This window comes from Astyanax mexicanus, chromosome 24 (genome assembly GCF_023375975.1).
Source record: "Astyanax mexicanus isolate ESR-SI-001 chromosome 24, AstMex3_surface, whole genome shotgun sequence".
Lineage (NCBI taxonomy): Eukaryota > Metazoa > Chordata > Actinopteri > Characiformes > Acestrorhamphidae > Astyanax > Astyanax mexicanus.
The window spans coordinates 28,315,192-28,332,485 of record NC_064431.1 but is presented as its reverse complement, the minus strand read 5'-3'; the positions used below and the strand labels follow the sequence as shown (position 1 = coordinate 28,332,485).

General features: G+C 39.6%; 1 protein-coding gene and 1 long non-coding RNA gene across 2 annotated transcripts in view; one reads left to right on the top strand and one right to left on the bottom strand.

The window, feature by feature from the left end:
* Positions 1 to 17,294, top strand: part of dnah1 (dynein, axonemal, heavy chain 1) — an 81,695-nt gene that overhangs the window by 45,584 nt on the left and 18,817 nt on the right. The window contains exons 49-64 of the mRNA XM_049471690.1: positions 1,143 to 1,278; positions 1,905 to 2,113; positions 3,236 to 3,407; positions 3,496 to 3,687; positions 5,203 to 5,313; positions 5,446 to 5,631; positions 6,594 to 6,785; positions 6,926 to 7,093; positions 9,563 to 9,754; positions 10,432 to 10,563; positions 11,614 to 11,739; positions 11,894 to 12,013; positions 12,908 to 13,057; positions 14,237 to 14,397; positions 15,932 to 16,157; positions 17,016 to 17,211. Coding sequence (XP_049327647.1) covers positions 1,143 to 1,278; positions 1,905 to 2,113; positions 3,236 to 3,407; positions 3,496 to 3,687; positions 5,203 to 5,313; positions 5,446 to 5,631; positions 6,594 to 6,785; positions 6,926 to 7,093; positions 9,563 to 9,754; positions 10,432 to 10,563; positions 11,614 to 11,739; positions 11,894 to 12,013; positions 12,908 to 13,057; positions 14,237 to 14,397; positions 15,932 to 16,157; positions 17,016 to 17,211 — 2,669 coding nt within the window. The remainder of the gene's footprint in view (positions 1 to 1,142; positions 1,279 to 1,904; positions 2,114 to 3,235; positions 3,408 to 3,495; positions 3,688 to 5,202; positions 5,314 to 5,445; positions 5,632 to 6,593; positions 6,786 to 6,925; positions 7,094 to 9,562; positions 9,755 to 10,431; positions 10,564 to 11,613; positions 11,740 to 11,893; positions 12,014 to 12,907; positions 13,058 to 14,236; positions 14,398 to 15,931; positions 16,158 to 17,015; positions 17,212 to 17,294) is intronic.
* On the bottom strand, positions 7,618 to 9,186 carry LOC125787444 (uncharacterized). The gene is made up of 2 exons (XR_007429337.1): positions 8,634 to 9,186; positions 7,618 to 8,134 (listed from the first exon to the last, which is right to left on the bottom strand). It is a non-coding gene; the product is annotated as an uncharacterized LOC125787444 (long non-coding RNA).

Here is a 17,294-nt window from a genome sequence, read left to right as displayed (position 1 = left end):
CTTGGCTGTGTTCCTTTTCATTTTTGCATGCTGAGCTGATGTGTTCTTACATGTCATGTCGTCCTGTGCTGTTCTTTTGTCGTCTATGCTGTTGCCATTGTTGTCGTCATAGTCATCATCATCATCATCCGCATGGATGAAGGAACATCACCTCCAACTAAACCTCTCAAAGACTGAACTTCTGGTCATACCAGCAAAACCTTCTATTCAACACAACTTTGCCATAACCATCGACTCTCTCTCTCTCTCTCACCGACAAAGGTTGCTAGGAACCTGGGTGTCATGGTTGATGACCAGCTTCTCTTCACGCACCATGTGGCCTCAGTTGCTCGATCCTGCCGTTTTGCGCTTTACAACATCGGAAAAATTTGAGCGTTTCTGACGCAACAGGCCACCCAACTCCTGGTACAAGCTGTGGTAATCTCACGCCTCGACTACTGCAATGCCATACTAACTGGCCTCCCGGCCTGTGTAGTAAAACCACTACAGATGATTCAGAATGCAGCAGCACGTCTGGTCTTCAACCAGCCAAAACGGGCACATGTCACTCCGCTGCTCATTGAGCTCCATTGGCTACCGGTTGCTGCTCGCATCAAATTCAAAACTCTTACAATCGCCTACAAGGTGATGACAGAACAGCTCCTTCCTACCTGCACTCACTCCTGAAGGCTTACGCTACCTCCCGGCCGCTGCGCTCCTCCAATGAACGTCGCCTCGCTTTGCCAAACATTCACACAAAGCAATCCACACTGTTCTCATACAGAGTTCCCCAATGGTGGAACAAACTACCTTCCACTACCAGATCAGGAGAATCTCTCGCTATCTTTAAGAAACTCCTGAAGACAGAGCTCTTCAAAGAGCACTTACTCTCCTAACACCTCTAACAAACTAACTAATTCTAACCTCATCTCCTTCTTCCTCTTCTCTACTCCTCTATCCCATTATTTCCCTCTGACCTCCTTAAGGCCCTATAGATCTATAGATGTTTTATTTTTAACTTCTATTATTTTTGTACTTAACCTCTTCTATTATTTGCACTTCAATATTGTAAGTCGCTTTGGACAAAAGCGTCTGCCAAATGTAATGTAATGTAATGTAATGTAATGTAATCCTTATAGACATTGTCTGTCTTGCTTTGTCAGATCTGAGTACGAGTGCTTCCAGATCGAGCTGTCTAAGAACTATGGCGTAGCAGAGTGGAGGGAGGACATTAAGAGCATTATGATGAAGGCTGGCCTGAGGAACGTTCAGATCACCTTCCTGTTTGTCGATACGCAGGTTTGAGCCTTATGATTATTTATCTTTAATATCAGTACACCATTAATACACAGGCAGGGACTAGATTAGAATAACTTTTGTAACTTTTTCAAATATTTGCCATGTTAGATATCTGACCCAGTCGGTGACTGGGAGTCAGGAGTAGCGGCTACATACTGCCAATGGAATCACGGAGAAAGAGAGAACCATACGAAATGCACTCCTGAATTACCAGAGCTGTTTATAGAGAGTCTGACCACTTTCTGTTTCCCACAACCAAAACACAACCAGTCGTGTAGTGTGAACAGCATAAAGACTGCTTTGAAAAAGCCAGTCATGCAACGTTCCTGTAAACAAACATGGCGGTGTTGTGCTGAAAAAAAGCACCCCTCTCCGCTTTTATTAAGTAGACGCGCTGCAGAGAGAGGGTGCTTTTTATGGCGGGGGTGTTGAATTTGGCACAACATGACAACAACCGGAAAGCCCACTGAGCAGTGTGTGAGGTAAGCGTGCTCGGGCACGGATTGTTTAAGCGTAGTGTGAATGCAGGCCAGCGGGGGAGAGGGTAGGGGGCATGATTGAACAGAACTGTGCCTAGTGTGAGTTCACCCTTAAAAACCGGTCTTGCTTGTTTTTTTTTTTTTCAGATTAAGAGCGAGTCCTTCCTGGAGGACATTAACAACATCCTGAACTCGGGCGATGTGCCGAACCTGTACAGCGCGGATGAACAGGAAAGAATCCTGACCTCTATGAAGCCCGTGGTGCAGGACCTCGGCCAGCAGCCCACCAAGGCCAACCTCATGGCTGCTTACGTCAAAAGAGTCCGCAGCAACATCCACACTGTGCTCTGCATGAGGTCAGAAAAAACATACCAAACATTTCTTACACTGATATCATATTGTTATTAATAAAGTAGTGCTGTCAATGTTAAGTTGTGATAAATCTGGAAACTTAAATCCCTTAATGTTTTTTTTTTTGTTATTAAACGCAATTTAATCATGTCACCTAGATTTTGTTTTTTATTTAGCTTTGTAAATACAGCTTTGTTTACTACTGCTAAGTTCAGACATTAGCAACCACCTAGCAACCGCTTAGAAACAACATAGCAACCGCCATAGGCACCTTAGCAACACCTTAGTAACCATTTAGCAACTTCATAGCAACACAATAGCAACAAGCCACAAATCAGCACTGCAATAACACTCACAATTTCTGCAGGAAATGCAATCTAGTTTATTCAGCAACCACCTAGAAACCACTTTGAAGCAACATAGCAACCGCCATGGAAACCATAGCAACACCTTTGCAAACACCTAGCAACATCTTAGCAACCAGTTAGCAACTTCATAGCAACCACCACAGACACCATAGCAACACCTTAGCAACCACCTCGCAGCACCGTAGCAACCACCTACGAACACAAATACCAAGATACCATAGCATCACCTTAGCAACCACCTAGCAACACCTTAGCAACATCATAGAAACTAGCCACGAATCAGACCCACAATTACACTCGTTTATACTGATATATGAATTAACCCATGCACACACTTGCTGGCACGTTTCCAGGTGGAATATGGAACTAGTGTTTATTTTCTTCATTAATGCTCTGAATTATTTTTGTCTTTCTCTCAAAAATACAAGAAAGTGGCGTTTAATTTTTTTGACTGCATATTGTTGTGATAAATACAATATATTTTTTAAACAATTGACACTAATTCTAATTAGAAATATAATTAAAATCTTCCACGGATCTAACACTGATTATTTTACTCATGTTTAATGCCCATTATTGAAAGCTTATTCTTAATGAAAAAAGAAAGAGTATGATTCATCTTGATTAATCACAGATTACTTTTGTGATTAATCAGATTTGTTTTGTTTTTTTATCGATTGATACTGTTATAAACCTAAATTAAATACATCATATGGATTAGTGAAAGGTCTCGTGTTATAAAAAGCACTCCTCCTGCAGTCCAATCGGGGAGGTGTTCCGGGCGAGGCTCCGGCAGTTCCCCTCTCTGGTCACCTGCTGCACGATCGACTGGTTCAGTGCCTGGCCACAGGAGGCGCTGTTGTCTGTGGCGGCGTCCTTCCTCAACGAGCTGCCTGAGCTGGAGGCCAGCCCTGCTGCCCTCAAAGGCCTGGTGAGGAAAAGACTGATACACTGCAATAAACACCAGTGTATTTAAGTTGAAAGGTACTGTACAGACTGACAAGTGTGTGTGTGTGTAGACAATGATGTGTGTGGAGATCCATCAAATGGTGGCCCAGAAGTGTGAGCAGTACCGGGCTGAACTCTCCCGCTACAACTACGTCACACCTAAGAGCTACCTGGAACTTCTTAGTATCTTCTCTAATCTGATTGGCCGGAAAAAGCAGGAGCTGCATGGAGCTCGGCAGCGCATGAAAACCGGTTTGGACAAGGTGAGAGAAGCTGGAAAATGAAAAAAGTTTTTAACCTTTGAAATGGGTTTAAATTGATGCATCTTGTTTAACACAGTTTCATGTCCCCAATATATAATATTATATATTAAATTATTTATTTTTTTATGAATCAAGCGTTACATGTACACCTGTAACACTCAACTTAGGGGTAAAAAGGGTACCACGTCAACCATACAGAACCATCTGAAATGGCATACCAACTGCCTAGTACATAACCTAACCTAGCAACACCCTAGCATCCACTAAACATCATAGAAACCCCTTGGCAGTAGAGTTTAGATTGTCTGCCCAAGCACAACCCGATGCCGGACACAAACTCGGGCGGGGTGGGTCGAGATTTTCCACCACTTTCCTCGGCCCAAGCTCAAGAACATGTTCTGTGATGTAGGCGTATGTTTTTTAATGCTATTTTTATTTTATATAAAGCTATGGCGTGATAATCAAGTTGGAATGATATAATCATGCAGCCCTGGGGCTCACGCACACGTGAGCTCCTCCACTTGTCTGCATTACGCATTTAAATTTCAGCGCTGTGTGTAGCTGTTCTTAATAAACGTTTTCTTAAAACGGTCTATGCTTCTTCAGTGTTGCAATGTTAATTAATATCATTCTTTGGGCCTGATCTAAGCTCTACTTTGCAGCAAACCACAACAACCTCAGCAACCACCATAGCAACAACAAAGTACCCACTCATTAGGACTCCCCCTATCACTAGTAATGCCACAACACACCAGGAGGGTGAAGAATAACACTTGCTTCCTCCGATACATGTGAAGTCAGCCACCGCTTCTTTTCGAGCTGCTGCTGATGCAGCATTGCCGAGCAGCCAGCGCACTTGGAGGAAAGCACATCAGCTCACAGACGCCCTGTGCTGCAGACATTACCCTAGGAGTGATGTGGGGAGAGAGCACCATCTACCCACCCAGAGGGAGCAGGGCCAATTTTGCTCCCTCTGACGCCGGCAGCTTGATGGCAAAGCTGCATGAGCTGGGGTTCGAACCTGCGACCTCCTGCTCATAGTGGCAGCGCTTTAGACCGCTGGACCACTCGGCGCCCCTGAATGACATTATTAGCTGGTAATGCACTGTAACCGAAGCTCTCCATGTATTACTCCACCACCTACAGTTAACTTAGCAACGATGCAGCGCTTACAAGCCAAACAGCGCAGCTACAAACAGAGCAGCAATGGAACTATTTTAAATTTCAGAGTTTTTATAAACAAACAGATTTAACTGTTGTCCTCTTTAACTCAAAATCTTTAAGTAAACAGTGATAATGGAACTGTGGTATATTTAATAGCTCTCCCTCTCATTTATAATTGCGTATGCAACCCACATATGAATATGGAGACAGTTATTTAAAGGTTAATCAGATTATTCTGTATGATTTAGTTTTTAGGATGGCATTGTTTTTTTTTTATTATTTGTGTTTGGATAAACAGACACGTATGGGTTGCATCACTGTGTGTATATATGTGTGTTTGTGTGTGTGCAGCTCCTGAGCACAGCTGAGGATGTGAGTAAGATGCAGGAGGAGCTGGAGACGACGCGGCCTCTCCTGGAACAAGCAGCCAAAGACACTGTCGTCACGATGGAGAAAATCAAGGCATTATTCACTCTAATTGACTCTAATAAATATCCCATAATACAACACACTTAACCCCACTACACCTAGAGTGGAAAAGCCTTCTTCTTATTATGATTGTCATCGTGTATCTATCTGTGTGTGTGTGTATAGGAAGATACAATGGTTGCGGAGGAGACTCGTGCTGCGGTGCAGGAGGAGGAAGCTAAAGCAACTGAGAAAGCTAAAATATCAGGAGCCATCGCCGCAGACGCTCAGAAAGACCTGGATGAAGCACTTCCTGCTTTGGACGCTGCTCTGACCAGCCTGAAATCTCTTAACAAGAATGATGTCACTGAGGTGATTGATATTAATAACTTCATTAAGTACAAAGCTGGATAAATTTCATTGACATGCCACTATTTTAGTTCCCATCCCATGGCTCTTGCCCTGATGTAGCACCCACTGTGCTGTACTGTCCACTGCTGGTGGTGATGTCCGCAATACTAATGAAGGAGTCACAGCCCAAGTCTTTGTTGTTTTTTATGAGTGTTAAACCAGAGTCACACTAAACAATTTTAGCCCAGATTTTCGTTGATTGCCGACAGTTTTTCGTTGATCATCAAAAAAAAACTCAGCTCGGAGGCAAATCTGGGATCTCTCAGCGCTCACACAATCGAGTATTGTGAACTACTGAAAGCTGAAGACTGCTCGACTGATCGCCGACACCTAGCAAATATTTGGGATGCTAGATATCCGACCCAGTCGGCGACTGGGAGTCAGGAGCAGCGGCTACATACTGCCAATGGAATTACGAAGAAAGAGAGAACACCAAAATAGGCTGGGGTTCAAAGGGTTAAAATGCTTCAAAACTATAAAATATTATGTCTGCTGCACTAAAACATTTTAAATAGTTCTTGAGTGTTGAGAACATAGGTACATATTTAAGTATAAAACTAATCAGACATTTATAAATTCAGATTTTGCACAGTTGCTTCATATGAACCCATTCATTTTGGCCTCACTTTAAGTGCGTATTCTCCTCTATAGAGATTTTCTGGCACGGCATCGCTAGTTCTCGTGTGTTTAGTCTCTGGTGTTCTCGTGAAAAAACAAGCTGTGAGTCTGCAATTTCCCACATCGAGAAATTGTGTAATTTGTTGTGTAGTGTGGAAGTCTCAACAACCAAAGGACTCGTGATTACAGCTCAACCAATCAAGTAGTGTGAACAGCACACTGACTGACGAATCAAAAAGTTGTAAGTTGTAGTGTGAAACTAGCATTACTAAATTGTGCAAGTATTGTTGTATATTGTTGTCCAGGTAAGGGGAATGCAGAGACCTCCTCAAGGTGTGAAGCTGGTCGTTGAGGCGCTCTGCATTATGAAAGGCATCCCACCTAAGAGGGTGGCTGGTGAGAAGCCTGGAACCAAAGTGGATGACTACTGGGAACCTGGCAAGGGTCTTCTGCAGGACCCCGGGAAATTCCTGGAGAGTCTATTCAAGTTTGATAAGGTCAGGGTATACACACACACAAACACACACACACACACTACTCATCTTAGGGCGTTTTCACACCTGTAATTTTAACCACAACAAACAGTGCTGGTGTGAAATCACTCCTAAACTTCATCAATCATTCCATGTTTTTACAGGACAATATCCCGGACTCTGTCATAAAACTGGTGCAGCCGTACATAGACAACGAGGAATTCCAGCCGGCCTCCATTGCCAAAGTGTCCAAAGCCTGCACGTCCATCTGCCAGTGGGTGCGAGCCATGCACAAGTACCACTTTGTGGCCAGAGCTGTGGAACCCAAACGAGTGAGGACTTTTATTTTGTTTCCTTTGCTTGTCTGGCACCATACTATCGATCACATGACATTCTGCTACTGCGTTTGGGACCATGACCTTTACACTGTTCAACCATGCTGCCCTCTTCAGTTCAAAGATCATAATTGCAATATTTATATTACTATTTACAAATGTCATGGAAATACTGTTTATTTATTTATTTTTTACTTAATTTTTATCAAGTTTTAACATACAAAAACCTAGAAAAAAACTAAGACAGAACAACAGAAAAGGCAGGCGTTTAACAGGGGTCTTCAAAGGGACATTTAAATGCTAAACATATATAGTATATTTTTAGTAGATAAAGAAAAAGAAAGGCAAATTGTAACGATTACTACAGAGTAGTAATGTGTTAGCTAGTTTTCAATATTTTAATATCAAGCACTAATATACTGAGCAATAGAAAGGATAACTATAGGCCGGTCAGAAAATACCAGGATCGTCTACGGAGCCCAGGACAACACCACGTGAGAAACAACACTGCACCCCGTCTCTGGAATTTGGAGCTTAGTGGAAGCCTCCATTTATTGAAAAGGTAAGTACGAATACTATTAAATAAAAGAAAATAATAAACAAAAGATATAGAATATTCAATATGAATAATACCAATATTATCTTTCCCTGATGTTGTTGTATGTGATACTATTTATATTACTACTACCCGGGTAGGAAAATCTATAATAATAAGAATTAAGTTCAATTAAAATAATAACACAATATACATATATCAAAACCACAACAATATAAAGTTCTTTTTTCTTTTGTTTCACAGGTGGGAGTTGGAGTTTGAAGTGTGGGTATGTGCATAGAGTCCAGTCTATGGCATGGTGAATATTTCTCCTACCGCTCTGAAGATGAATAAAGGTTCAGCAATAAGGGAAAAAAGGGGTTTCACAGATCAGAGTTGTCCACAGTACTTGCAAACAGCTTTCAGGGTCGAAGTCCAGGGAGGCTCGCCATCAAACGTAGGAACGAGGGAATCCAATTCGAACTCTAGTCAAAAAACCTGACCTATAATAGGTCATAAAACTCAGTCAATATCAAAGTTTAGCTCTATATGAACAGATATCAGCTCTAAACACAATAATTCACACTTAACTACACATATTCACAATATAACTGAACACATTTACAACATTTTAGGATTTATGTACAGAGAAATAAAGATAAATGCACCGCTTGTCACACAAGGGGTTAAATTTCTGCAGCGCGGGTCTGTACTGCGCGCGAATTTGTGGCGCCCACTTCTCTCGGCCACACACGGCCCAGCCTGTTTGCTAAACAGGCTGAAAAATACCCGAAGTGTATAAATACGCACTCTCTACCTCTACAGATCCCACTCCTTGCTTAGTTTCAGTTATAAGAGTCAAAGATAATTTTAAACAGTTAACTTATATTGACTCGTTTAAGCGCTGGCATCGCTAGAATTCCATAAAAAATACATTGTTAGCTTAGCATAGTCGTTAGCTTAGCATAGTCGGCTAGCGCCGTAAGTATTAAAGTAACTCACCGATGCAAAAAAACCTCTGTGTATCAGGCTAATAAGCTCCTCATTCACCACAAACTGCGTCTTGGCTCCACCAGCTCAGCGTTTTAGAGTAGATGAGAGTTATTACTGGTAATAATAAGGTTTCTATCACCTAAGTTTGGCTTGTATCTAGCTTTCTGTCAACTTTCTTCCAGCATTCACCTGCTCCTGACGGCTGCTTGACCCAAAAGGAAGTGCTGGGTCAGGGTCAACAGTATTTCCCACTCATGTCAGCGTAATACGATCACCATATTGGCTGCAATAGGTGACGTGCTACTAAAACAACAAAGTATTCCCAAAATATGAAAAATAATTATTTATGGATTAAATAAAGTTTATTTTCCTCTAATATTTGTGTCTGTATTTATTTACATTATTTTCCCAGCTCCTTATTTAATTGACTTATTTTATTTATTGTGTTTTTATTAAGAATTAGCTATTCTTAATTGTAATAGACTATATATTAATTATGTGCCCTTTTTAATAATAAAATGTACTTTTTAAATAATTCAGACTTTTATAACCTGGGTTACAAAATCATGTGAAGACACAAAACACATAAGGTCTAAAATGGAAATTACAGTTTATGAATCAATTAAATAAATCAGCTCAGAGCCAAGTAAGATTTCTAGTTTCTCCAGTATTTTTCTCCAGTATAATTTTGAATTCATGTCGTAATGAAAAAGTCATTTTCTCCATGACACAAATCTCCTGAACAATTTCAACCCACTCAGAAAAAGTTGGAAATTCTTTACCTAACCACTTCTTAGTTATAGCTTTTTTTTACTACCATCAATAGTATTTGTAACAAATACCTATCCTGGTTCCTCAATTCAGCTGGTACAGGAAATACTGTTTAATACTGTATTAAACACTAATGCACAAGTTGCATATACTGTATCTCTGAACAGCAAGCTCTTGCAGAAGCACAGAAAGACCTGGCAGTAACGCAGCGTGTTCTAGATGAGGCCAAAACCAAGCTGGCGGCGGTGGAGGAGGGCATCGCCACCTTACAAGCCAAATACCAGGAGTGCCTGGCCAATCGTGACGAACTGGAGAGCAAGTGTCAGCTGTGTGAGGGCAGACTGATCAGAGCAGACAAGGTGATCAGAAACTGTTCAACATACACCTCTCCGAAAATCATACACCTGTCGAATTTAAAGTATAACTGTATGTCACACACATGTCTAAATGATTTGTAAATATATACCTGTCCAAAACACCTGTCCTAATACACCTGTCCACATTACCTATACAGCATACACCTGTCCAAAGATCACTTGTATAACATACTCTTGTCCGATTCACCTGTATAATATATGCCTGTGTAGATCACCTGTACAACAAACACCTGTCTGAATTACTTTTCTAATATACACCTATCAAAATGACCTGTAAATATATAACTGACCAGATCACCTGTACTACGTACACCTGTCTAATTCACCTGTATAATATACACCTGTCTGAATCACCTGTACAACAAACACCTGTCTGAATTAACTTTCTAATATTCACCTATTAAAATGACCTGTAAATATATAACTGACCAGATCACCTGTACTACATACACCTGTCTAATTCACCTGTATAATATACACGTGTCTGAATCACCTGTATAAAAGACACCTGTCCAGATTGCCTACAGAATATACACCTGTTCAAATAACCTGTATAACAGATACCTCTCTGAACGACCTATATAACAAGGACCTGTGCAACCCCTTTGCTTAATATAAAACTATCCAAATCACCTATAAAATATACACCTTTACTGCAGCTGATTGGAGGGCTGGCTGATGAGAAGGTGCGCTGGAGTGAGACGGTGCAGCACTTGGAGTATCTGGTGGAGAACGTAGCTGGAGACGTGCTGCTGGCTGCAGGATACGTGGCCTACCTTGGACCATTTACTGTGAGTACACACTGGTGTGTGCATATGAAAACATAGGGCTTTTTGTAGTGTATCACAACTGTGTTATGTTCTAGTGCATCTTAAAAAATTTGAATATCATTGAAAAATTTCTTTATTTCAGTAATTCTCGTATATTATATAGATGTATCACACACAGAATGATCTATTTTCAGCGTTTATTTCTTTTATCGTTGGCCATTATGGCTTACAGCCAATGAAAACTCAAAAATCAGTATCTCAGAAAAGTAGAATATTATAAAAGACCAATTGGTACCTTTGGCAATGTGGGCAGTGTGCCAAGTCCTGCTGGAAAATGAAATCTGCATCTCTATAAAAGTTGTCAGTAGCAGAGGGAAGCATTAAGTGCTGTAAGATTTTGTGGGAAAACAAAACTGCACTGACTTTAGACTTGATAATAAAACACAGTGGATCAACACCAGCAGATCACATGTCTTTCCAAACCATCACTGATTGGTGGAAACTTCACACTAGACCTCAAGCAGTTTGGACTGTGTGTCTCTCCACTCTTCCTCCAGACTCTGCTCCCTTGATTTCCAAATAAAATTTAAAATTTACTGATGACCAGTGATGGCTTGGAGAGACATGTCTGTCATCTGCTGGTGTTGATCCACTGTTTTATATGAAGTCTAAAGTCAGTGCAGTTTTGTTTTCCCGGATAATCTTACAGCACTTCATTCTTCCCTCTGCTGACAACTTTTATACAGATGCAGCTTTCACTTTCCAGCAGGATTTGGCACACTGCCACACTGCTAAAAGTACCAATTGGTCTTTTATAATATTCAAATTTTCTGAGATACTGATTTGTGGGTTTTCATTAGCTGTGAGCCACAATCATCAACAATAAAAGAAATAAACGCTTATAATAGATCACTCTGTGTGTAATACATCTATATATATGAGTTTCACATTTTGAACTGAGTTACTGAAATAAATAAATAAATAAAATTCAATTATATCATTTTTTTAATTTCTTTTTTGAGCTGCGCTAGTATGTTGTGTGTATATATGTTGTGTGTGTGTGTTCTGTAGGGCGAGTATAGAGCCTCGATGGTTGAGGAGTGGTTGCGTGGTTTTAAGGAGCAGCAGGTTCCCCACACAGCCGAGCCAAACCTCATCTCCACCCTCGGAGACAAAGTCAAGATCCGCTCCTGGCAGGTCTCAAACACTCTTCTGCATACTTTTACACAGCACTATACTCTTACACACATGTATAATTTGTGTAGATGTCACTGTCAATGTGTGGGTTAATGTCTTTGTGTGTGTGTGTGTGTGTGTGTGTGTGTGTGTGTGTGTGTGTGTGTGTGTGCAGATCGCAGGCCTGCCCAAGGATAACCTCTCTGTTGAAAATGGAGTGATCACTCAGTATTCACAGTGCTGGCCTCTGTTCATAGACCCTCAGGGTCAGGCCAATAAGTGGATTAAAAATATGGCAAGTACCCCAATATTCAGTATTTAGCATAATGCTAACTGCATGTATGACACACTGCTATCTACAGACATGAAGAAAAACAAGGCTATATTGTAGAACCTAACCTTTAGGGCTGCATAATTTTGGGTATTTAGTTTTTCTGCAAAATACAGCTCTGGAAAAAATAAGAGACCACTTAAAAACGATATTTGAGTTTCTTTGATTTTACTAAATTTAAAACCTCTGGAATATAATCAAGAGGAAGATGGATGATCACAAACCATCAAACCACCAAACTGAACTGCTTGTATTTTTGCACCAGGAGTAAAGGAATAAAGTTATCCAAAAGCAGTGTGTAAGACTGGTGGAGGAAGACATGCCAAGATGCATGAAAACTGTGATTAAAAATTAGGGTTATTCCACCAAATATTGTTTTCTTATTTGAGCCCTGAAAATTCTGCATCTTTTTTGTTATTGCAGCCATTTCTCATTTTCTGCACATAAATGCTTTAAATAACAATATTTTTATTTAGAATTTGGGAGAAATGTTGTCCATAGTTTATAGAATAAAACAACAATGTTCATTTTACTCAAACATAAACCTATAAATAACAAAATGATATACATGATACAAAATAGTGAAATAAATCGTGTTGGGTAGATATAATTAATAAACTTTAGATATTGTCATGCAAAATGAGGACAGTGTGATTTTTTTTCTGTGTATCCAGCAGCAAAAATGTACATTTACAAATGTAATTTAACATTGCACAAAACATTGCATGTCCTGGGATGTATTGCAATATCAATGCTAAAGTGATATATTGAGCAGCCCTACATAGTTGTATCCATACGATCCATAGCTACAATTTTGCTTTCTTGAAGATCCTGAAAATGTTCTTTCTCTGTCTCCAGGAGCGTGATAAAGGACTGGATGTGATGAAGCTCAGCGACAGGGACTTCCTTCGTAATTTGGAGAACGCCATACGGTTTGGGAAGCCTTGCCTGCTGGAGAATATAGGGGAGGAGCTGGACCCTGCGCTGGACCCTGTTCTGCTGAGACAGGTACAAATCAACCCCATTCCAAATACGTTTACTTTCCATATTGTTCCTCTTGTTCACGGTCTAAATATCTGTGGGTGTTGTGGCACTGTGGTCAGTAGGGCTGTTTCAAGGCATTTTTGGGGCCCCAGGCAAAATGGGTATAATTTATCCAAAATAAATGATCACTTACCACTGTCTTGTTTTTTCTCTTCTTCTTCTATTCTTTTCTTTCTTTTCTGGCTTTCTGATGAATAAATCAAACGCTTCATGATTGCTGAAGGTTCATATTTTGCCGACTGCAGGAATAATGAACCTGGCTGGCTGCTGCCTACTGTCAGTAACTAGTGGGAGGGACTTTCTTTAGGGGGATTCTGATAACAGTGTTGTTGCACTTTTACTGCTTTGACCCTCACAGAATTTGGATTTTTTTCTCTGAGCAAAAATCAGTTTCTCTGATTTTGCTATTTATAGGTTTATGTTTGAGTAAAAGGAACATTGTTGTTTTATTCTATAAACTACAGACAACATTTCTCCCAAATTCCAAATAAAAATATTGTCATATAGAGCATTTGTTTGTGGAAAATGTGAAATGGTTGAAATAACAAAAATATGCAGAGCTTTCAGACCTCAAATAATATTCTTAAAGTTTTAATAGTCCAGAAATCAATATTTGGTGGAATAACCCTGGTTGGTTTTTAATCACAGTTTTCATGCATCTTGGCATCATGTTCTCCTCCACCAGTCTTACACACTGCTTTTGGATAACTTTATGCCTTTACTCCTGGTGCAAAAAGTCAAGCAGTTCAGTTTGGTTTGATGGCTTGTGATCATCCATCTTCCTCTTGATTATATTCCAGAGGTTTTCAATTTGGTAAAATCAAAGAAACTCATCATTTTTAAGTAATAACTTATTTTTTTCCAGAGCTGTATAGAGGCTAATAAGGACGCTTTATTTCTCACTATGTCCGTGTGTCTTCCTCACTCAACCCTTTTTTTCCGTTCTGATGGCCTGACATCATAGTGTGGGAGGGCAATTTGGTATGATGTTCATTACAGGAACATTAATAGCCCTGCAGCCCTTTCTAAATGCACACTCCAGTACACTGTTCCAAAAGAACAATGCTTATCCACATGCTGCTTCTCTTTAAAATGTGTGTGTGTTTGTGTGTTTGTGTGTGTGTGTGTGTGTGTGTTACTCAGACATATAAGCAGCAGGGCACTACAGTACTGAAACTGGGAGATACTGTTATTCCATATCACAATGACTTCAAGATGTACATCACCACCAAGCTTCCCAATCCACACTACTCACCTGAGATATCCACCAAGGTCACCCTCATCAACTTCACTCTCTCACCCAGGTACCCCAGCTTGTTATCCAATTTAAATTATTCATTTTATTCATGTTTTTGGCCAGATTTGGTTGCATATCTTGCTATGCAGGTTTTGAGATATTAAAACCATTCCAACTCCAAATTTCTTGATCTTATTTTGTGATTCATGCTTTTATATACATATATAATAACAACCACATAGCAACAGCTTAGCAGAATGGAAATTTAAATAATTTCTTGTTCATTTTTTATGTATTTAATTTGTATGTTTAACTGCATCTGCTACTGAATAATATTTTTTACAGTAAAAACTACACAACACTTATTGCTGAGAGGATGTTTTTTTAAGTTTTACATAATGAACAAGAGCTAGAAATAAACATTCTTAACTTGTTAAAATATTTGTTCGTCTTAGATTTTGTTCCAAGCCGTTCAGATTGTTTCTTTTCATCCTGAAATATTTACGCAGTTTAAAAAAGGCAGCTGGCATTTTCCAATTATGTAAAAAATAAAAAAATGCCACACGGTTCTGTTTTATTTATGTTTAAATAAATGAATAAAGATGCTGTAAAAAATACATGAATGCATATTTCAAGATGCTGGCTCCAGCGTGACTCAGGGGAAAACGTGTTTAAGCTTCCAAGGCTGACAGCCAGTGTGGTGCAGTTGGGTTCAGATGAACAGAGACAAACACACTTAAACACACACATCTTGGTGTATAATCTCTAGTATTGGCCTATGGAATCAACTATTGGCCTATGGAAAGAGAAACTATGGACCCTAATGTCCCCATGACATGATCATAGCAGAGAATCTCTAATAGAGAGGAGAATACCCACCTTCCGGGTTTATCAGGCCACCAGAGGGCGTTTCTGAGTGAGTCCAAAATGAATGGGTTCATATTAGAGCTTAGATTGAGCCCAAATATTGGTCTGTGACCTAGGCGCCTTTTTTAAATGCTATTTTAATTTTATATAAAGCTATATTGTGATAATCGCAATTAACAAAGTAACAAATCAAACTGTTTAAAAAAAAAGGCTCGGGCAGAGTATCTAAACTCTAGTTCATATGAAATGATTGAGCAAAAACATATACTGTTTTGTACTGAAAATTGTACTAATTTCCTAATATTTAAAGCCTTTAGCATCAGCCCCCCAACCAATCAGCTCACAGTAGCAGAAATATTCCAAAATGTATAGTAAGGGACATCCCTAAATCCCCAAATTTACCCTGAAACAAAATGTTCACTTACACTTACACTGTTGCACACAAACAGCGACTCAAATCATTAAAACTACACTACCCAGCAGCCCCTACACATCACAACCACTGCAGGAAGTCAGGCAAGATATAAAAAAGGTGTAAAGCTGCTAAAATTACTACATATAAACACTAATGCTCTCCAGACCACCCTTTTATTCTTCATTTTTTATTCTTCATCAGCCCTCAACCCTCCCAGGTCCTAGTAACACAGCCCAGTATAATTTAAATACTATACATACTGTGTATGTCTACGCTGTCATTGTAATCTATATATGTATCTATTGTATGTGTTGTGCAGTGGTCTGCAGGACCAGCTGCTGGGCCGGGTGGTGGCTGAGGAGAGGCCGGATCTGGAGGAGGCGAAGAATCAGCTGATCGTGAGTGGTGTTCAGATGAAGCAGGAGCTGAAGGAGATCGAGGATCAGATCCTGCTCCGCCTCAGCTCGTCTGAGGGGAACCCTGTAGATGATGAGGAGCTCATCCGAGTGCTGGGAGCCTCCAAGCTTAAAGCCGGAGAGATCCAGGTCAGTAAAGTGTCGAAATATGTCTTTAGAGCACAACACATTCATAAAAATAAAAAAGACTCAAATGAACTCAGTCAGCTCATCATTTTCTTTTTAACTCATTGCTTAAAACATAAAGTGTGATGTTTTTAACTTTTTTAAACCTTTTTTAACTGTTTTAACCTTTTTAACTCATTGCTAAAAACATAAAGTGTGATGTTTTTTTCAACCTAAATATGTTTTCACTTATTATGATTAATAAGTGATTATTTTAAATACTGTGGGTTTAAAGAAATGAGTTTTGACAACTTCATGAAAAAAATTATGTTTGTATTTGTATATTCTCAAATTAAATCTAAATGAGTAAATTTAGAGTTAGTAAATACAACAGACAACACACTAGGTAAGAAAGACATGCCCAGTATGCAAATATATGGTGCCAGCCAATGGGAAATGTATGTTTTACAAACATAAACTGAAGAAGACCCTACGTCAGCGCATGTGTATTATATTTATATTTATAAGTTGTATTTACTCAGCATGATAATACTAGAGTGTAGGTGTAGAGTATAGTAATGATTCTCTTTTTATTTATTTTGTCAACAGGCTAATAAGCTAATTAGCATTTTTGTCTGCAAAATCAAACCAAAATCTCTGAGAAACGTAATGTCTCTAAACCATGAATTTTATTAAAAAAAAGAAAATATATATATATATATATATTTATATATTCTTTAGAAAGGAGTTTTTCCTTGCCACTGTTACCTTTGTGCTTTAAAGCTGCTTTGTAATTAAATTTTTGTAAAAAAAAAAAAAAAAAAATGTTGTAAAAACAGAGTTAAAGCACTGAAAATATCTGACATCTTTGACCATTTCCAGGCTAAAGTGAAGGTAGCAGAGGAGACCGAGCAGGACATTGATGCGACGCGGTTGGAGTATGTCCCCGTGGCCGTTCGCACCCAGATCCTCTTCTTCTGTGTGTCTGATCTGTCCAATGTAGACCCCATGTACCAGTACTCACTGGAATGGTTCCTTGGCATCTTCTTAGCTGGCATCGCTAAGTCAGAACGGGCAGGTAGGCTCTTCATCTAAAAACACAGTCACCATTACTGAGTATATCACTGTCTCATACTGCACTACTCATGTAAATGTAGTGCT